This window comes from Anastrepha ludens, chromosome 4 (assembly GCF_028408465.1).
Source record: "Anastrepha ludens isolate Willacy chromosome 4, idAnaLude1.1, whole genome shotgun sequence".
Taxonomy (NCBI): Eukaryota; Metazoa; Arthropoda; class Insecta; order Diptera; family Tephritidae; genus Anastrepha; species Anastrepha ludens.
In genome coordinates this window covers 122,942,037-122,963,386 of record NC_071500.1, presented here as the reverse complement: position 1 = coordinate 122,963,386, position 21,350 = coordinate 122,942,037, and the positions used below count along the sequence as shown (strand labels likewise).

Here is a 21,350-nt window from a genome sequence, read left to right as displayed (position 1 = left end):
GAGAATCGACAAACACCATCTTTTCGTCGACTTTAAAGCTGCATTCGACAGTACGAAAAGGAGTTTCCTGTATGCCGCGATCTCTGAATTTGGTATCCCCGCAAGACTAATACCGCTATGCATGATGACGTTGCTCAACACCAGCAGCTCCGTCAGAATTGGGAAGGACCTCTCTGAGCCGTTGGACACCAACCGAGGTTTCAGACAGGGTGACATACATTCCCATGGCAGTCGGTTCTACGTTACCGGAATGACTCGGGTTTTTCCCGACCAAGGGCTGCCGCCCCAGTAAACTATCTCTGTCTAGTGTACCGTATCCCACCACAGGGTGACTCGCTGTCGTGTGACTTCTTTAACCTGATGTATGAGGGGATAGTACGAGCCGCAGAACTTAACCGCTCAGGCACAATTTTTTATAAGAGCGTACAATTGTTGGCGTACGCCAATGATATCGACGTCATCGGCCTTAACAACCGCGCTGTTAGTTCTGCCTTCTCCAAGCTGGATAAAGAGGCAAAATTAATGGGTCTGGTGTTGAACGAGGACAAAACGAAGTACCTCCTGTCATCAAACAAACAGTCGGCGCACTCGCGTATCGACACCCACGTCACTGTTGACAGTTATGATTTCGAGGTTGTAAAGGACTTCGTATACTTAGGAAACAGCATTAACACCGTTAACAATGTCAGCCTTGAAATCCAACGTAGAATCTCTCTTGTCAACAAATGCTACTTTGGATTAAGTAAGCAATTGAGTAGTAAAGTCCTTTCTCGACGAACAAAACTAACACTATACAAGACTCTCATCATGCCCGTCCTAACGTATGGCGCAGAAGCGTGGACGATGACAACATCCGATGAACCGACGCTTGGAGTGTTTGAGAGAAAGATTTTTGGACCTTTGCACGTTGGTACGAGCTTTACGACGACATAGACATAACGCAGGGAATAAAGATCCAGCGGGTACGTTGGCTGGGTCATGTCGTCCGAATGGATACAAACGCTCCGGCTCTGAAAGTATTCGATGCGGTAACAGCTGATGGTAGTAGAGGAAGAGGAAGTCCTCCTCGGCGTTGGAAAGATCAGGTGGAGAAGGACTTGGCTTCACTTGGTATGTCCAATTGGCTAACGAGAAAGAAACGACTGGCGCGCTTTGTTAAACTCGGCCAAAATCGAAAAAGCGGTTATTGCGCCAATTAAGAAGAGGAAGAAGGTATGCTATTTTATTATATTGCAAATATTTCGACTTTCAAAAGTTAATTTTTCCAAATAGATTCTTACAAAAATAGAGCACGTTTGAGTGTAATTTGTAAAATTTCTATTGGGTTCTCTACAACGTTTGAAATTCTGTTTTGGTTCCCATACATTCCCAATCCGATGCGTTTCAAATGCATTTTTCTATAAAGCGAGCACACTAAATTTACTATGCAATCCAAACTTGGTTAAACAATATTAAATATACTGCTGTCAGAAAGAGATAGAATATAAAACTTATGAAAATGGCGAAAGCATAAGCAAGAACGCAAGGAAACGATCCAAAGGCGACGAAAAAGGAAAATGCAAATTTCACAATTCCTTTAAAAATATATTCTTAAAAATGTGAGAATAAAAATGCTTCCTTTGAATGTCAGCTCCGAAAATTTGGCGGCAATATTTTGACACAAGATAAGAGAACACATGCATAATTAAAGAAAACGCGGGGCACAAGAAAGCGACGATTGCTATTGGGTTATTGCCGATTTCAGCGCTATCGTTTTCGTTACTCCCTCGTCCGCGTAGACGTCGACGTCGACGAGAATGACCACAAAACTTTTTTCACTACTTTCTCTCCACAAATTTACACATTAAAAACTTCCACTCACCTTGAAAAGTATCGTCATTCTCATCCTCAGATGCCATTTCTCCGATTATTCACAAATTTCAAGCGATTAATTCACAAAAAACTAGTTTAATTGACAAAAATTCGCCACAGCAAACTAACGCACGTCACAATTCACTCGCGAAGCCGCTTTAACAATCAATGCTGCCAGCTTTTTAACAACTGGGAGGGTTGCATTTTGCAGGGTTACTATGTATACAACATATAACATGTATCAATTTGAAGCTCTTGGATCAGCAGAAGCAATGTATTTATTTATTTAGTTTTTACTGTCTAAAACCCTAATTTATACAATTAACGGGTGATCAATTAAGAGGAGTTTTTTTCATTTGCGTTTTTTTTACAGATCGCGCGCGAGTTGTGGCAAACTGTCATCGTGGATTTGTTGAACAGCGTTTGGCATTTCATCATGGAAAGACTCACACCGCAACAACGTCTACAAATTGTTCAACTGTATTATGAAAATCAGCGTTCTGTGACAAATGTTTTTCGTGCGCTTAGACCGCATTATGGTCAACATAATCGGCCTGCCTTAAACACTATTCGACATACCATCAACAAATTTGAATCCGAATATTCATTGGTGGATAATTCTCGACCGAATAGACCACGTCCAGCAAGAAGCATTGAGAATATAGCGGCAGTAGCAGAGAGTGTACGTGAAAACCGCGATGAATCGATTCGGCACCGTTCTCAGCAACTTGGACTGTCGTATGGAACAACTTGGTCAATTTTACGGAAGGATCTTCATTTAAAAGCATACAAAATACAGCTCGTACAAGAACTAAAGCCAAATGACCTTCCTGCACGTCACCGTTTTGCTGATTGGGCTCTTGAAAAGATTGAAGAAGATCCGCTGTTTTCGAGCAAAATTTTGTTCAGCGATGAGGCGCATTTCTGGCTCAATGGTTACGTCAATAAGCAAAATTGCCGTATTTGGGATGAAGAGCAACCAGAACAGGTTCAAGAGCTACCTTTACACCCAGAGAAAACAACGGTCTGGTGTGGTTTATGGGCTGGTGGAATCATCGGTCCATATTTTTTCAAAAATGATGATGACCGCAACGTAACTGTGAATGGTGCTCGCTACCGTACCATGATATCGGACTTTTTGCTACCTGAAATTGAATCTAATGATCTCTACGACATTTGGTTTCAACAAGACGGAGCCACTTGCCATACAGCTCGTGAAACAATGTCTTTATTGAGAAGTCATTTCGGAGAGCAGTTGATTTCACGTTTAGGACCTGTGAGTTGGCCACCAAGATCTTGTGATATCACACCTTTGGACTTTTTTCTTTGGGGATTCGTGAAGTCCAAGGTCTATGCTGATAAACCAGCTACGATTGAAGCTCTGGAAGCCAACATTACGCGTGTTATTCACGACATACCAGTCGAAATGCTCGAACGAGTGATTGAAAATTGGACCTTCAGAATGGACCACCTTAAGCGTAGTTGCGGCCAACATTTGAATGAAGTCATATTCAAAAAGTAAATGTCAAAGAATGTCCTTTCAAATGATAAATAAAGGTTTTGAACATAATTTACATTTTTGTTTTTTTTTAACTATTGAAAAAAGCACCTCATGATTGATCACCCGTTATATGCTTATATGCTAAATAGTACAATAATAATATTCCTTTATAGATATAAACAAATTATAGTTTACAGTTATTAAGTTTTTGTTTTATAGTTAATGTAATGCATTTTCCAACTGCTTGGAAAGGAAGGGTCTAGTTTCTATCTAACCGGCAACGTTTTACAGTGATAAAGTAGCAGCCTTTGAAAGTGCTTATGTTACCAGATTTTTTATTTGAGTTGGTAGCTAGTTAAAACATTTTAATCCTTTTAGAATATATTTTTCTTATCAACTTCTGTTCTAAACAGTGGTAGTCTAAATCTATTACTTAGTAAATATGAATGGGTTTCGTTTATGTATCTAAGATTATCGCTCAGATAATACGATAACTTGCCCTGCTTTGTATTAAAAACGAACTTCATAGCGTGATAAAATTCTTGCTGTTTCACGCTCAGCCAATTAAAATTTCTGATCATTTCTTGTTTGAGTGTATCATAACGCTTATTCAAAATGAATCGCATAGCTCTGTTTTGCATTTTTTGGAGTTTCTCAACTTGTGTGTCGCTATCCATGAAAAAATCGTTGGACAGTATATAAAATGCGACTCAACTATAGATCTAAACTACAGGAAACTGTAGAGTCAAGACTCAACTATTGATCTATAAACAAAACTTTTATACCTCTTTCCTATGTACTTGCATGATCTTTTCACAAGGAATGTCGGCATGTTATTGTTTCAAATTCTCAGAACTATTAAAATATAATGTGGCAACGTGCTAACGTCACGGAAATTATCGAGCAGACGAACGTTTTGGATACGATTTTGGACGTCTGCAACAATTTCGTTGCATAAAATCAGTGTTAATCCGGATAAACATATATGCGACTTTGGTAAATAATATTTAAACATTTTTCAGACCAAATTAATTGCGAATTATGTCCTATTATACGCGCAAGGAGATCGATGAATTGCATACAGACATCGCAACATTGGCGAAGGGCGTTGTTGTTGGTGGCGAGGAGGACCGCGTTATTAGTACAATTGAACACTGTTTACACAATGGATACGACCGTCGACGTATTGCGGAAAAGTTGGAAAAGATTTTGGACTCAAAACAGAGCTCGAGGTTAGCAGACAAATTGCAAGACAAATTAGATGAATATCGGCGAAAGGGTAAAAAACGTAGTGGTAGCGATGAAACGAACACAGAAATGCCGAAAAAGACTCGTTTTGATATGAAAGATAAGAGTAGTAATGCTTCTGGAGCTCCCGTGATAACACCTTTGGTTGCAGCATCAGTGGCTGCAGCGAATATAAATGCTGTCACCGCCGCTTCGGCAGGAGTATCTACGATTGGTCTAAATTCAACGCAAATCAAATTAATGATGGTTAATGCTCAACGAGAGATTGAGGAAAGAAAGCGTGCCCTTAGTAATCTAAAAGCTAAAGATCCTATTCTCGCGGCTGTTCCGCAGATAGGTATGCCAGTTGCTCTTGCTACACAAGCTCTAGCAAAGAAAACTGTACCAGAAGATGCCGAAAAAGCCAAGAAAATAGCAGAACTGCAGGCACAAATTCGTGCAAAATTGTCTAATCTAATTCAACCACCACTAGTGCAAGATAGACCGAAACCTTTAATTTTAGACGAAGACGGACGTACAATTGATAAAAGTGGCCGAACCGTTAACATACCGACTCTTACACCAACTTTAAAGGCTAATATTCGTGCAAAGAAACGAGAGGTATTTAATAAGAGTCAAGTGCAAACAGATCGCCATGCACAGCAAGAGGAATCCGTGAAGTTCTTCGATGATCGTATTGCGCTGAAACCTACTATACGGACCAAGCGTTCATTGCGCTTCCATGAACCAGGAAAATTTCAGCAACTGGCGGAGCGGATGCGTATGAAGACACAGTTGGAAAGATTACAAAATGAAATTTCGCAAATTGCTCGGAAAACTGGTATCAGTTCTGCAACAAAATTGGCGCTTATCGCACCTAAGCAAGATACCCCAGACGATGTGCCAGCAATGGAATGGTGGGATTCGGTGATACTCACGCAAGACTTAAATACTTTAGATGAAGGGGGAAAGATTAGCATTCGGCAAGCAGCAATTACCAACCTTATTGAGCACCCAACACAAATGAAACCACCAAGTATGTTTGTAAATTGACTTTAATTCATTTAATCCGATAAGTGAAAAATCGAATCTTAAATCTCACTATGTAAATTAATGTGTTTTTTCTTTTAATATATTATATATTTATATAATATACATATTTATCTTTTTTGTGTATTTTGTATAGATGAACCATTAAAGCCAGTTTATTTACCAGTTTTTCTTACTAAGAAGGAGCGCAAAAAGCTTCGTCGTCAAAATCGTCGAGAAGCATGGAAAGAGGAGCAGGAAAAAATTCGTTTGGGTCTTGTAGCCCCGCCTGAACCAAAGCTTCGTATTTCGAATTTGATGAGAGTCCTAGGTACCGAGGCTGTACAAGACCCGACTAAAATTGAGGCTCATGTACGTGAACAGATGGCCAAACGACAAAAGGCACATGAAGATGCCAACAACGCACGAAAATTAACGGCTGAACAAAAGAGTGAAAAGAAAATTCGCAAAATCAAAGAAGATACTTCATGTGGAGTCCATGTTAGTGTTTATCGTATTCGTGATTTACAAGACAATGCCAGCAAAAAATTCAAGGTGGAAACGAATGCCAAACAGTTGCATATGACTGGCACGGTAGTGCTCTTTCGCGATTGCTGCGTTGTTGTAGTAGAAGGTGGACCGAAGCAGCAGAAAAAGTACCGTAGACTAATGCAACACCGCATTAAGTGGGAGGAAGATATGGTAAAAGGACCCGACGGTCAAGAAATACCCAATTCTTGTGTATTAGTTTGGGAAGGTACTAGTCAACGGCGGCACTTTGGAGAATTAAAATTCAAGGTCTTTCCTATGGAAAAAATGGCGCGCGAATTCTTCCAGAAGCATCAAGTTGAACATTATTGGGATTTGGCATATTCTGGTGCTGTTTTGGAGGCATCTACAGATTCCTAAAATGTTTCAGATTTATTGTTTAGAACAAAATTTCGCTATGTAAATTTCAATGAAATATTTTAGTTAAACAATTAAATATTTTCGATAACGTAGAAAGTCTATGTGTTTAATATCTTTACTCAGAAAAAGTTTTATTCTCTTCAACATTTTCAGATTCAATAACATCGTTTACGACTTTCTCCCTTTCCAACTGTTGTTTGACTTTCTTAAATAATACGTAACGCACTGTATCCAAAATACGTTCATTAATAGTCAATGTATGTTCCGTTAGCTGTTTAACTGTTTCTGGCTTGAGGTATCCCTTTTGGAAGCATTCCGTGATTTGATCAACTGCAGCCAGACTAGCAGTAACAACTATACCATGTTCATCGCTATCGGTGTCGCTTATGGTGGAAACTAAACGTTCAATTACAGCTAAATCGATTGGAAACTTTTAACTTCTTAAATCTTTGAAATACAAATATGTCAGTTACCATTTGGATTTACGAATTCTACATCCTTGTATTTGCATACCGTTGAGGCTGTTATTAGATCATAGGTGGCAATACCAGCATCTACCAAAGCTGCACCACAGCAATTAATTGCTGTACTTAACGCACAACCATCATCATCCAATATGATTACTTTAATTTCCAGTTGAAAGTAAGGAAATTCATGTCGGCAAATGACAGGTTCCAGAGCTTTTTTGAGCGCCAAGGCCATAGACGTCTCTTTTCTCGATATACATGTTGGATCCATTACGGCAAATGGCGCATATTTCAGTGTACAAGTAACTATTCCAAGCGTACCACTATAAAATAAAAAATAATTTAAAAATTACGACCTATTTTAAAATCCACTCACATTTTTCTAGTCTGCTTGCTCAATTCACGTGGTGGTTCAATGGATGCCATTACCTTCGTTTTGCCATATTCCATGTAGGCGGAACCCTTTACCGTTGCTAGAGCACCAACTTTTAAGACTGCAAGATATTTATAAAGAAAATTGTCTTATGATCGAATACCAAGCTTACATGTTGGTCTTTCCTCTAGTTGTAACTTTGCCGGTTTATCAAGTTTGGCGAACACCTCATCAGGATTTTCTCGATTTATATATAAGGAATACGGTACCGACTGTTCAGGATACATAAACTTTCGACTGGCAGATGGTGGTGGCATTTTGAATTATTTCTTGTATTATTTAGTATTAAAAAATTATAATTTAATTTTATAATAAATATAAACAAAATTTAACCAGATATGACAATTCTACTAACGTGTTCAAGTATACGTTACCATATCGTTTTATTTTCTTTGGGCATTCTACACAACACTTTTCCAAAAACTATACAAATTTTTTTTCCAAACTCATCGTGATTGGTAACAGTTTGCGAACAATAATAAATATTTTATTGCAAACAGGGCTATTCCCAAACAACTGGAAGCATTCGATAATTACCTACATAAATACAAAGGCAAAAATTCAAAAAAGATGAATGTTACAGACCGACTAACTTTTACAAAAAAATATTAGAAAGGACTGTGCATGATCAACTAGAGAAATATTTCGAAACACATAATCTTATATTCGAAAATCAGTGGGTGTTGCTGTTGTTAAATGGTTTAGAAGCTATCTTTGCGAAAGAACTTAAAGAATAAGAATCACCAGTTATTTTTCGCCGTCGCAACATGTAAACCTTGGTGTTCCTCAGGGGTCAATATTAGGACTACTACTTTTTGCGATAAACATTAATCATAGATACATGGAACGCGGCTCAAAATGTAAATATAGCTTTGTTTGTTGATAATGCAGATTCAGCTGAGGAGTGCAATAAAGTAATGTCGGCAGACTTGAAAAGAAATGATTTTAAGCTAAAAGAAGAATAAATTAAAATTAAATGAGAAGAAAACTAAATGCATGGTAATTAATAATAATATTATCAATAATTTTTGAGCAAATTCAGAATGTATGCAAAATGAAATATTTGGCTGTATTAATAGTCAGCAAACTTCACCAAATTCAGAACTCGACCATAAAATATAAAATTTTTTAATAAAACTACATTTTTCATACTGCTCCGAAGTTTGGTTTCTAGCGTACCTAGATGCAATAGAGTCCTTACCACGGCAGCCACGGAACGACACCAATTTATACCCGGCCCATGAATGTCACTACAGCAGCATTACTCGTATGTGTATGGGGAATGACAAAAACAAGAACAACAGATCTTACCAAACCTTGGGTTTACACAGGACAATGAATGTTCTGAAGACAATTGAAAATATGTGTTAGCTGTCAAAAAGGAGGCAATTCACTTTTAAGCAACCGCTGGTAGTGTCGTTTCGTACGAATTACTTCCTCTGACTTCGATTTTTTTGGGTTTACATTTGAGAGGCGCGTAGATTACAATAATATTTTAATAACATTTACTGAAATCTCCAAACTAAAATAAATTTTTCCGGATACTCTTTTGTGATTAGGTTTTGTTTTCTTTAGCGAATTACAATGAAACTACTAATTTACTGCTTTCAAAAAATTATAGATATTGACGAAAACGGTGAGAGAATTGTGAATGCATTTACAAAAACTTTGCACAACTCTCCCGTGTAAGCGCCATGTAAGGCTATGAGTAATTTTAAGATGCAGTTTATTGACACTAATAAAATGATGTTGTTAAATTCGTTGAGATGAATAAGTCTGAAAGAAGGAATATGTTTTAATTTAACAGTTTTTTTTGTTAATAGAAAGTCGTATTTATCTTGTTATATAAGAATAATAAGGGATATTCAATCGTACAATTTAAGAAATAGTGATGAATTTATTTCATCGCTGAGCATAGTTGTCATGTATAACTACGTTGATGCTGGCAACATAGAATCGCTGATTTGACATAAGAAAAACGCACTGTAATTCTTGCTAAGCATTGCAGAAAATTAAATTTTAGTCTTCGCCGATTCAGTAAAATAATTGCAAACAGAAAGTATTTTCGTGTAATTAATTGAGGGTATTGAATATCGTATAAAAATGGTTGTTACTAAGAAAGATGAAAAGTCTCCAGCTGAAGTGAAGAAAGATAATGTGAAAGATTCAGCGGAAAAGGAGGCAAATAAAGATGCAAAAGAAGAAGGTAAGGACCAGGAGCTTTCTGATGAAGATCAACAGTTGCAAGACGAACTAGAGATGTTGGTTAATCGTCTTCAAGAGCCCGATAAGTCCCTCTATTTACCAGCACTGGAAATGTTGGCTAAGTTGATTAGAGCCTCCACTACATCGATGACTTCTGTACCAAAGCCTTTGAAGTTTATGCGACCTCATTATGACACTATGAAGACATTATACAAGCAGATGCCGGACCAACAAACACGGCAATTGTGTGCTGACATTATTTCAGTGCTCTCCATGACAATGGGCAGTGGCAAAGATTGTTTGGCGTACCGTTTTCTTTGCGATCGTTCTCAGAAAATTGGTGATTGGGGCCACGAATATGTACGCCATTTGTCAGGTGAAATCGCCTCGCATTACTTAGATACGTCTGATGAATTCAAAGCTCAGTTGATCGAATTGGTCAAACAGATTATTCCCTACAATATGGAACACAACGCTGAAGCAGACGCTTGTGATTTGTTGATTGAGATTGATCATTTGCATCTGTTGCAAGAATACGTAGACGAATCGGCTTATCCACGCGTATGTTTATATTTACAATCTTGCTACCCGTATGTTCCCGACCCGGAGAATACTATAATTTTGGAGACGGCTCTGCAATTAGCACGCAAGTTTAATCAGCATACGCAAGCTTTGCGTTTAGCTTTGATGCTGAATAATATGGAAAAAATAACAGAAATATTTAAAGAACCTAAAGATGCCGCCGTACAGAAACAGCTTGCTTTCATGTTAGCTCGCCAGCAAGTATGTCTAGAGCTGGATGAATCTGTGCCAGATTATGATGACCTAATGGAGATCATGTCTAATGCAAATTTAAATAAACACTTTTTAAATTTGGCACGTGAACTTGATATCATGGAGGCAAAAACACCGGAGGACATATACAAGTCTCACTTAGATAATGCGCGGACTCGCTTTGCATCGATACAGGTATGATATATCTAAAGGCAGTTTTTTAATTATTTTTGAAAATACTGAAAACTACTTTAATAGCACTAATATTTATTATATTTCATCTTAAGGTTGATTCAGCGAAACAAAATTTAGCTGCCAGCTTTGTGAATGGTTTTGTAAACGCAGGCTTTGGAGTTGACAAATTACTTTCTGAAGACGGCAATAAGTGGTTGTACAAAAATAAAGAGCACGGCATGCTATCTGCAACTGCTTCCCTGGGTCTCATTCTGTTATGGGACGTGGATGGTGGCTTAACCATGATTGATAAATATCTGTACTCTACCGACGATTACATCAAGTCAGGTGCCTTACTCGCCTGTGGTATTGTAAATTGTGGTATACGCAATGAGGTTGATCCTGCACATGCACTGCTCTCCGATTATATTGATAATCAGAATACATCGATGCGTATCGGTGCTATTCTTGGCCTAGGCATTGCTTATGCTGGCTCTAATCGTGCAATTGTCATAGATACACTTAAAAACGTGTTTGCGACTAATGGGAAAAACGCTGCGAATGTAGAGATCATGGGTATAACCGCCTTATCGTTGGGCTTAATATCTGTTGGTTCCTGCAATGCTGAAATTACCGAAATTTTGTTGCAAACCATAATGAGTCTCTCCAAGTCCGATCTGAAGGACACATATACCCGTTTCTTATGGTTGGGCTTAGGTCTATTGTACTTAGGACGGCAGAAATCCACAGAAGCTGTTATGGTGACTTTAGAAGTACTGGATGAACCATACCGTTCGATGGCTACAACTATGGTAGACATTTGCGCATACGCTGGAACAGGAAACGTATTGAAAATACAACATTTGCTACATATTTGCTCTGATCACTATGAATCGTCAAACGGCGATGGCGCTGACGAGAAAGGAAAGAAGGATAAAAATAAAGAAAAGGTAAATCAAATAATAATGAATTTTTGAAAATGTATTTAACACACCATATTTCTAACACAGGATAAGGCTGACAAAGAGAAAGAAAAAGAAAAGGAAAAAGAAAAGGAGAAAGACCTTTCTGCAACTCAAGCGATCGCTGTGTTGGGTATTGCTTTAATTTCTATGGGTGAGGACATTGGAGCTGAAATGGCTTTCCGCTCCTTCGGAAATTTGCTCCGATATTGCGAGCCTTGCATTCGTCGTGCTGTGCCACTCGCTTTGGGCTTAATTTCGGCTTCTAATCCTAAACTAAATATTTTAGATACTTTAAGCAAATTTTCACATGATAGCGACTCCGAAGTAGCACATAATGCTATTTTTGCTATGGGTCTTATAGGAGCAGGTACCAATAACGCCCGTCTTGCATCCATGTTGCGTCAGTTGGCACAATATCACTCAAAGGATCCGAGCAATTTGTTCATGGTCCGTATTGCACAAAGTTTAACACATTTGGGAAAAGGCACATTGACACTCAGTCCCTACCATAGCGATCGGCAGCTGATGAATCCCATGGCTGTGGCTGGTCTAATGGCGACCCTTGTTTCTTTGTTGGATGTTAAGACTCTAATATTGGGACGTTCACATTACTTGCTGTACACATTGGTGCCTGCAATGCAGGCACGCATGCTAATCACTTTCGATGAGGAACTAAATCAACTGCAAGTACCTGTGCGTGTCGGTATAGCTATTGATGTGGTTGGTCAAGCTGGTAAACCGAAAACTATCACCGGTTTCCAAACCCATACAACACCTGTATTGCTTGCGATGGGTGAACGCGCAGAACTAGCCACGGACGAGTATATCTCACTCACTCCTGTTATGGAAGGTTTTGTAATATTGAAGAAAAATCCAAATTTTGTCAAGTAATAGTTATAACGCAATCAGACGAGCTTACACTATTTTCGATAGTAATACATTTCTTATAATTAAAATAAAATACTAAAAAACCTCTACAAATATGTCTCATTTAATATACTCTGGCTGAAAAAAAATCCGTGTAATATTATATATTTAAAAGGTAAGCCTTAGAAGTGACTAAATACACTTCAAACTGTTTTTTTTTTTTTTAATTATGGTGAATTCGATTCAAATTTTTTTGAGCTGCAGGTATGAGTAGTTCAAATGGGAGTTGAAGGCTTTTCAATAAATATTTTACATTCAAGAAAAGTTTTTGTAATTATAAAATTAACTAAGTTTTGTAAAAATTGTTATGCTTATAAAGGTAATTTTAAGATTATGTTTGTCAATTGTTGAATCACTTACTTGTTTTTGGGCAGGCCAACATCAGAACCCAAAACCGTATTTGTTTGCTTTGTTTCTATTGACCAGCTTTATTTGATATTTTATTCATATATGTATGTATTTAAGTGTATTTTCTTCATTACAATATAAAAAATTAATCAATCAAAATTTATGTGTGGAGTCGCTCAAAACTTCGAAATCTTCAATTCATATTTATTTACTGAAATTTAAAAGAAGTAAAGGTAATTAGATTTTAGACGCATAGAGTGTATACCTAAAAAGAAGTAACGGTAATTAGATTTTAGACGCATAGAGTCATAAACAAAACAGAAGCCACTCCAAAGAAATTAAGTGAAAATGTGCACTACCCATAAATATGTACAAAAGTGTTTACACACAAGCAAACAAAAAAATTGCATACAGGATTAACAAATATGCATGTGTATGTTTTTTAGCAGAAACCAATTCGAATCTATAACAAAAAAGTGAACTCATATTCAGTTAATTTAACGATACCTTTTTTCGACATCAATTTTTATTTTTGAACAAAAATACTAAGCCGAAATAATTTAAATATAACACTTTAACTAGGTACTCTCACAATATAAGCATGACATAGATAGGAAACAATTTATTTCTTAAAAAATTGCATAATTACAAATGTGAAACAGGCAAAACGAAAACTCTTTATAGAGACCTCATTTGAAAGTATTTCTCGTCAATGAATTGGCAAAATTCTACTAAGCGTTTAAATTTGCGCACTGTTTGCGCTAATGCCATATTTGGTAAATCTGTTGTTAATATTGCAAAAAGATGCCCAAAGGTAATGGCGTCCAGTTCGCATGGTTGATCCGAATAAAAGAATGGAAAATCCGGCGACTCGTCTAGTTTCAGCGTTAATGTTTCACAACATTTTTCCACCTTTTCGATAACATCCTCAATTGTCATGTCATTCCACTGATACACTTTCAGCAAACGTAATGCACTGCGCCGTTTGGAGTAATTTTGTATCAAGTTGAGTGGCCATGGAAATACGCAGCCGTTGCGTGGCGCTGTCACCTTTTCGTATACATTTTTATTCATAAAGCTGATATATAGCTCGGCCATTGTGAATATATTTTCAGCCAACGACACATAAGTACGCATATCAGATTTGTTGTCATCGTCCAACCACTGACCGATAGCGGAACCTTTATGCTCTACGAAATTGGCAATTGGTTCAAATTCGGCTACTATAAATTGACCGGCGCGCAAAAAGGGCAATTTGGTCATTCGTCCAGCTGGCGACATATATTCGGCATTTGCACTAGATCGTACTTCAAATGGCAGTTGGCACATCTTTAGATATGCCTTAACTGCCAGGCAACTTGCATGTTCTGGCAAAAGTATTTGTTCAGCTTCGTAAGGCTGGTAAAGTAATGCATCTTCAGGCCATGGCTCGTCGCTCATCTTTTCGGCAACGTTAAGCTGACTAAGGTACTGTGAGGACTGCATATTGGATTATTTTATTTCAAATATTACATATGATAAAAAGCTTTAAAAAATTACTAATTTGTGATTTTATAAATTGCTTACACAACTGTAAGATTCCCACAAGGGCACGATTTTCTTCCAAAGACGCAACCAGTCAGAAAACAGCTGATAAACAGTGTTGTGGATCGTGCAAATTCCAATGTTTTGTAATTATGTACGGGTATATAAAGCGTTTTTCAGTAAGAGCGCTTCAACTTTTTTTTGAATAAAACACAAACGGTTTGACTTTTTGACGTGATAACGTCTTATAATTCGATTTAACAGGCTGCACGCACGAAAAAATGTGTCGGTACCTTGCTCATTTGTCGTTACCTTGCTCATTGCCGTTACCTTGCTCATTTGTCGTTACCTTGCTTATTGCCGTTACCTTGAATGAACTGCAAGCGAAAGCGCGGAACGAACGACAAAGCAAACAAAGTAAACGAACGGCAACGTTCGACATCTTGCTCTCTCCTACTTAAGTGAGCGTATATATGTATGTATATGCGCATATGTACATATATAAATTCACGTATTTGTATTTGCATATGCCTTCTTATTGATTATTATTAATTTGATTTACTGAAGAATTTAAAATAAAACCAATTTTGTTAATAATACCTGTTGTTTTAATGTTATTATTATTAATTTTTTTATTATATATGAAGGAAAAAATGTATGGTAATATTTACCATATACCTTATAAGATATGTTGTATACTAATATATGTATATAAACATGCATATACATATACAATTACGCGCAATTTTCAAAAAGAACAAATCTATATGTAAAGATGCATACAAATCATATGGACATATCAAATATACGAATATATTCCGTACGCAAGCAAATGTAAGCTAATGTGCTTGAACTGCAAGCGAGAGCGCCGAACGAACGACAAAGAGCACAATCGGCCCCCGCGTTCGGCAACGTTCGACATCTGGCTCTGTCCTACTTGAGTGAGCATATATATGTATGTATATGTATGTATATGCGCATTTGTATATAAATTCACATACTTGTATTTGCATATGCCTTCTTGCTGTGTGCATGGTAATGAACCATTTCTTTGTTGAGAATAGGACGATGATAGAAAAAGTAGGAAATGAAAGGGAGTGTTTCGAGTGTAAAGTGTCTTGAAAAAGGCAAATCGATGATGGTGCCTCTTAGTGTTGGTGACTTATTAACGTCTGATGCACAATCGAAATTGAAGATATCTTTCATGAATTTGATAAATGTTTCGTCATTTTCACGTTTGTGTAAATGTACCTTGACCTATTCCATTGCAATTCCATTTACCTCCTCCTCTATATCCATACAAAATATCTATCAAACAAATAAAATTAAAATTTTGTTTTGAAAATTGCAACCATTCCATCAATATTTTCTTATGACGTTGTCACGTTAAACTATCGCCAGTAAACCGACTTTACAGACAACCTCTTTTTTTTAACTAATTTTTTTTTTATTATCGAGTTTGAACATATACATTTAAGTATGAAATTCGATTTCTTTTGCATGACCACCGCGTGCACGTTTTACGAAGTCCAATCGTTGAACCCAATTTTCGACCACTCGTTTGTATAAATCGGCCGAAATTCCAGCAATTTCGCGTTCAATATTGGCTCTGAGCTCACAAATCGTCGCCGTAGACCAATGTCGTTACTGTAGACCAATGACTTCACATAACCCCAAAGAAAATAGTCTAGAGGCGTCAATTCACACGAGCGCGCCGGCCATTCGACCGGTCCATTTCTGGAAATAATGCGCTCATTGAACTTACTCTTTAGAGCTGAAGCAAACTGTATGTATTCGGTACTGAGTAACGGGTGCGCTCTCTAGTACCGAGTAACGAAACGTTACACACGAATATATTTCGTTACTCGCATTTTTTGTAGTATGAGTTCAGTTCACGTAGGTAATAAGTTTATACGTGTATAAAAACGTTTGCTGATGTACGTATGTTTGCGCATGCGCGTATAGCGCGCGCTCATTCGGTGAATTTAAAAACATTCGTTACAAAGACTGATGTTTGTTTGTTATTATAGTACCTATATTAAAATTTGGAAGTTAATCGTCCGTAAAAGTTTTTCAGTGCTTTTGGTGCTTCAAGTTTTGTGTACGTAGACAAAGTTTGAAATTGGAATAAGGAATAAGAAAATATTGTTTTTAAATTGTTTACACTTATTATTGTTATTATTTTAGAGCATAATTTTACTGGTACAATGGATAAGAAAAGGAGTAAACTATGGGGATTTTTCACGGACGCTAAAGACGATAAGGTAAAATGTGATCTTTGCAATTCGTTGCATTCCGTAAAAGGTGGCTCGACTACAAATTTGAAAAAGCATCTCATAAAGAAACACAGACCAAATGCGCTAGCCCTGGAAGGTCCTATACCACCAACTTCAACAAGCCCAGAGTCTAATCCTGAAACTAATCTTGTGATTTAAACAAATGAAACCAATTCGAAGCAGACTAATTTAAATGCCTTTATTAAACGTCCAATAGGTGTAGTAAGAGAAAAAATTTGATTTAATTTTTAAAATGATAGTTAAAGACATTCAGCCTTTTTTTGTAGTTGAAGACGCGGGTTTTAAAGATCTTATTATTTACTTAGAACCAATTTATAAAATACCTTCAATATATATATTAAGCAATACTTTGTTGGATTCTCACTACTCCGAAGTCCAAAAAAAATTAAAAGTAGAATTGGAGAATGCTAAATATGTATCGATTACCATAAAAAAATAAAAGCTATAGTGGAACATTTCCATAAGAGTCCAATAGCTACCAGAAAACTAATTGCCATGCAGGAGCAACTGAGACCTAATCAAAAACCATTAAAGCTTAAAATGGACGCAGTGACCAGATGGAACAGTACCCTTTAGAAGCGTCTCTTGCAATCTTACACAATCCAGTAGAAAATCTTTCAGAAGGCGAATGGCAGACACTGCCAGAAATAATAAAAATTCTGAAGCCATTCAAAGAACTCACTGAAGAAATGTCTTCAGAAAAAAGGGGACTGTTTCAATGGTCATGGCTTCGACGGAAAGTATGGCCAGAGTTTTGGTCAGTTTAACTACGAATATAATAACAGATACAGGAAAGAAACTGGCAAATAAAATACTAACAGAATATAAAAGTTACAGAATTGTTACAGGCACTCTGTGTTATCTAAATCAGCACTATTAGACCCACGTTTTAAGAAGCTGGCATTTAGGTTTGATTTATCAAGTTATGAGTTTGCGAAAGATGCATTGAAAACTGAGCTGCAAAACTATCAACACTGACGCTGATAACGATTCAATTTGGAAAGATTTTGACGCTGTGACGACGTCAGTGTCAGCTTCAAACTCTGTAGTTAGCAGCAGTATTATTACTATCAGACAGTATTTAGAGGAAAGGATTATATCTCGAAATGAGTGTCCTTTGAAATGGTGGCAAGCACGGGCAATTCTATACCCGGAGCTCTCGAGCTTGGCTGATAAATATTTATCAATTATGGCTTCTTCTGTACCATCTGAAAGGACTTTTTCGAAATCGGGCCAAATATTAAGCGAGAAGCGCAACTCTATTCAGCCAAAGAGAATGGAAAAGATTTTAGATCAGGAACGAAAGATTTTTGTTGTTTAAATATTATTGTCATAAAATACTTTTTGACACCTATTTATTGCTTTTTCACTCTAATTTGGGAGATTCAGCCAATACTTCATTTGCAGTTCTACACTTTCTTGTGACGGCCAAACGTCATACTGTACGCGTACCATACGATACAACATATTCGTTTCGTTGCGTTTTGGATAAGGTATCAAAAGTAACGAGTAACGTAACGATACGATAGTAACGAGTACTCATCGTTATAGTAACGAACATATACGGGTTTGCTTTTTTTCGTTACTTTTACACTTCTATTACTCTTCAACAAATCAATTGTAGCGTGTGCTGTGTGGCTTGTGGCCCCGTCCTGTTGAAACCACGTGTCGTCTAAGTCCATACCATTCAATTGCGGCCAAAAATAATCGTTTATCATGTCGCGGTATCGATTTCCATTCACAGTAACGTGGCGATCGTTCTCGTCAACGAAAAAATATGGGCCAATTACGCCGCCGGCATGTAAACCGCACCAAACAGTGATTTTTTCGGGATGCAACGGGTCCTCATGAATCACGTGTGGATTGCTTTCTGCCCAGTAACGCATATTTTGCTTGTTGACAAAGCCATTGAGCCAAAAGTGAGCTTCATCACTGAAGATGATTTTTTGGAAAATTTATAAAAATTTTCATAAAAAATTTGCACGATTATTTTCAAAAAAAATTTGCACGATTTGCAATCGTTGCTCAAGTGTGTAGCGTTCCATGATGAAATGTATACTAATGAAGTTTACAAATGACAAGCGAAAAATAAAAAATATTGCGTCGTTCGCCCTCCCTATCGGAAAAAAGTTAAAGCGCACCTATTGAAAAACGCTATACAAAGCGAATCTATTCAAGGTGATGACATTCAGGCAACAACAAATTGTTTTAAATTATAACTGTCAAGGGAAAGATGATAAAAAAATGCAATGAATTACAAATAGATAAAATTAGTTTGTCACGCATTCCTAACACAACAACAACTTTCCGTCAGTCCGTTTTGTTGGTATTTCTAAATTAAAGGCGAATGGAAGAAGAGGAAATGAAGGGCACTAATCACACCACCTTCTATAGATACGTCTTGGCTTTCTTCATATAACTTCATATCATGGTGAAACGATTTTTAGAGATGTAATACCTAGCAGACCGTTATTCGGCTCTGAGCGAATTTGTCAGATATGCCGACGTCATTCGTTTTGTGTTTCACTAAGCTTAAACTAAATTTTGTGGAACACAAAGCGAATGACGTAGAAACCAAAGATCTCTTCAAAAAATTTTTTTTTTCACAAACCTGGTATCTATCATCCTTGACCTCATACCAACTTGGGCCAAAGCAAATTCACTCAAGGTGACTTTGGTAGGTCGAGAAGAATTTTGTTTTTGCATCGTAGATTCCCTATAGCGTGCACGTTCTTACGCTCATTAACTCGAGCTTGGCGTCCGACAAAAATAAAGAGTTGACGCTTGTTACACTTTTTATAAAAACACTGCCAATCAATGCGTATTTAAGTCAAACACAGTGCATTCTGCCGGGCTTATTGTAGACTGTGCAGTGCGTGATATACGTCAGGTAAAATCTATCTTATGACCTCTGGTAACGATACAGCATGCTTGACTGAGCTTTATATGTGTTAGTGCAGTCGGGTGGCGTCGTGTCACACATACTTGTTGTCGGTAAAAATCAAAAATTTTAGATATTAGCGTCAAGCACCCGACACGCACACATATAAAGTTCTTGTCAAACAATGCTTGACCGTCACCAGAGGCCATTAAATCTGCGTTGATTTGCATCGTCTATACAGGCTTAATAAAATTCTATCAGCTGTTTGACAATCACAAAATGACGTTATTCTTTTCTTTGTTTATAAAGGAATCTTATTGTCCGCGATGCTAAGATGAATCGTTTTGAATATGTCGAAGCGCGCTTGCATGATGATGAAACATTTGTAAGTCGGGATCAAAATATCAAAATTTACGATGGAGATCAAAAAGTACGTATTTTCAATGTCACAATAAATACACTTTTAATATTTAGTTTTGTATAATTCTTAGACAGAATATGAAGAAGGTGAGGTTGTACTCACCACTCATCGCTTATTTTGGGGCCGTCCTGGTGAAATTGCTCGTGCTGCCATAACACTCTGCCTCTCCCTACGCCATGTGATATCGCTCAGTGAAGAAACGGCAAGTTCATATTTCTTCGGGCGCAAGACACGGTATATACTACATTTGCGAGAGCCACCACCGGATAAGGCTCCGGGTCCGATTGACTATAGTCCGCATGGTCACATTAAACTGTCAGGAAAAAATGGATTGGCATCAGAATTCAGTAGCGCACTACGTCAAACAATAGAGGCACGTATTTGGGAAGTGATAGTCATTCCGAGACCACTTTCACAGGCTAATAGTTCTCAAACTGCTGGCGGAGTAGGTAGTCCTGCTCAATTGCGTTTGAAAATGCGAACGGGCATTGGTGGAATTGAGCGTTCCATTGAAGCTAAGGCGAAGGAGACGGATGAAAATATAGCACTGGCGTTTCAAGATCTTAGCATTCTAATGGCAATGGCTAAAGATATGGTGGCCATATCGAAAGTGATAAGCACAAAGATACGCGAACAAAAAGGCGAAATTTCTGACGATGAAACGGTACGCTTCAAATCTTATTTGCTGAGCTTGGGTATCGATGATCCAGTGACGCGAGAGAATTTTTCCAGCAACTCGGACTACTTTCGCAGTTTGGCCCAACAGATATGTGAGCTGCTTTTGGATCCCATTGAGGTAAGCTCGACTACGGAGAAGCCTTAAAGAAGTTTTTTATAAAGCTTGTGCATTTTCTTTTCATATATAATATGTATATAATATTATAATCGTATTTCTCTTCAGGAGCAAGGAGGCATGATGTCACTTGCGGATGTGTATTGTCGGGTAAATCGTGCACGAGGACTTGAATTACTCTCTCCGGAGGATTTGCTACACGCTTGTCAGCAATTAAATGGCCCTATAAAGCTACGAAAATTTCCCAGCGGAGCGATGGTATTACAACTGGAATCGCAAGATGATGAACTAGTAGCAGCAGATACTCTAGAAAAAGTTAAAACAGCCACATCGTTGGCTGTTGAAGAGCTTGCCAAACAGCTGGGTATTTCATTGTTATTAGCAAAAGAACGTCTACTAGCCGCAGAACGCTTGGGAAAAGTGTGTCGTGATGAATCGGTAGAAGGATTACGCTTTTATCCAAATTTGTTGCTATATCGTGATATAGATAGCTAAACATTCAAAATATGTAAATGGAATGATAGTAAAGGTGCAAAAAGTAAAAGTAAATAAAATATAACATATATATATAAAAATAACAGCTTTCATAATTTTTCCATTTAATAAATATTTTTTTATTATTAC

At 37.4% G+C, this 21,350-nt stretch overlaps 6 protein-coding genes across 7 annotated transcripts in view; 3 read left to right on the top strand and 3 right to left on the bottom strand.

The window, feature by feature from the left end:
• LOC128860954 (chromodomain-helicase-DNA-binding protein Mi-2 homolog) overlaps window positions 1–2,006 on the bottom strand; it is a 59,328-nt gene extending 57,322 nt beyond the window's left edge. Inside the window, exon 1 of the mRNA XM_054098771.1 lies at window positions 1,862–2,006. Within this exon, the coding sequence (XP_053954746.1) occupies window positions 1,862–1,898 (37 nt within the window). The 5' untranslated portion in view covers window positions 1,899–2,006. The remainder of the gene's footprint in view (window positions 1–1,861) is intronic.
• Window positions 2,007–4,231: 2,225 nt separating this feature from the next.
• On the top strand, window positions 4,232–6,613 carry LOC128860950 (U4/U6 small nuclear ribonucleoprotein Prp3). The gene is made up of 2 exons (XM_054098768.1): window positions 4,232–5,615; window positions 5,766–6,613. The coding sequence occupies exons 1-2, from the start codon at window positions 4,394–4,396 to the stop codon at window positions 6,515–6,517; spliced, it is 1,974 nt and encodes a 657-aa protein (XP_053954743.1). The 5' UTR covers window positions 4,232–4,393; the 3' UTR covers window positions 6,518–6,613.
• LOC128860952 (exosome complex component MTR3) lies at window positions 6,543–7,798 on the bottom strand. Its single transcript, XM_054098769.1, has 4 exons — window positions 7,530–7,798; window positions 7,361–7,478; window positions 6,991–7,307; window positions 6,543–6,931 (listed from the first exon to the last, which is right to left on the bottom strand). Exons 1-4 carry the CDS (start codon window positions 7,672–7,674, stop codon window positions 6,633–6,635), a joined length of 879 nt encoding a protein of 292 aa, XP_053954744.1. The 5' UTR covers window positions 7,675–7,798; the 3' UTR covers window positions 6,543–6,632.
• Window positions 7,799–9,367: 1,569 nt separating this feature from the next.
• Window positions 9,368–12,524, top strand: LOC128860948 (26S proteasome non-ATPase regulatory subunit 2). The gene is made up of 3 exons (XM_054098765.1): window positions 9,368–10,591; window positions 10,684–11,520; window positions 11,581–12,524. The coding sequence occupies exons 1-3, from the start codon at window positions 9,521–9,523 to the stop codon at window positions 12,424–12,426; spliced, it is 2,754 nt and encodes a 917-aa protein (XP_053954740.1). The 5' UTR covers window positions 9,368–9,520; the 3' UTR covers window positions 12,427–12,524.
• Window positions 12,525–12,870: 346 nt separating this feature from the next.
• Window positions 12,871–14,482, bottom strand: LOC128860949 (metaxin-2). 2 transcript variants are annotated; one of them, XM_054098766.1, is made up of 2 exons: window positions 13,499–14,436; window positions 12,871–13,021 (listed from the first exon to the last, which is right to left on the bottom strand). In XM_054098766.1, the coding sequence occupies exons 1-2, from the start codon at window positions 14,293–14,295 to the stop codon at window positions 13,015–13,017; spliced, it is 804 nt and encodes a 267-aa protein (XP_053954741.1). In that variant the 5' UTR covers window positions 14,296–14,436; the 3' UTR covers window positions 12,871–13,014. The 2 variants fall into 2 exon arrangements, with proteins under 2 accessions (XP_053954741.1, XP_053954742.1); XM_054098767.1 differs by lacking the exon at window positions 12,871–13,021 and having other exon boundaries at window positions 13,298–14,289; window positions 14,377–14,482.
• Window positions 14,483–19,802: 5,320 nt separating this feature from the next.
• LOC128860947 (vacuolar protein-sorting-associated protein 36) lies at window positions 19,803–21,328 on the top strand. The gene is made up of 3 exons (XM_054098763.1): window positions 19,803–19,942; window positions 20,004–20,729; window positions 20,835–21,328. Exons 1-3 carry the CDS (start codon window positions 19,847–19,849, stop codon window positions 21,219–21,221), a joined length of 1,209 nt encoding a protein of 402 aa, XP_053954738.1. The 5' UTR covers window positions 19,803–19,846; the 3' UTR covers window positions 21,222–21,328.
• Window positions 21,329–21,350: the final 22 nt, after the last annotated feature.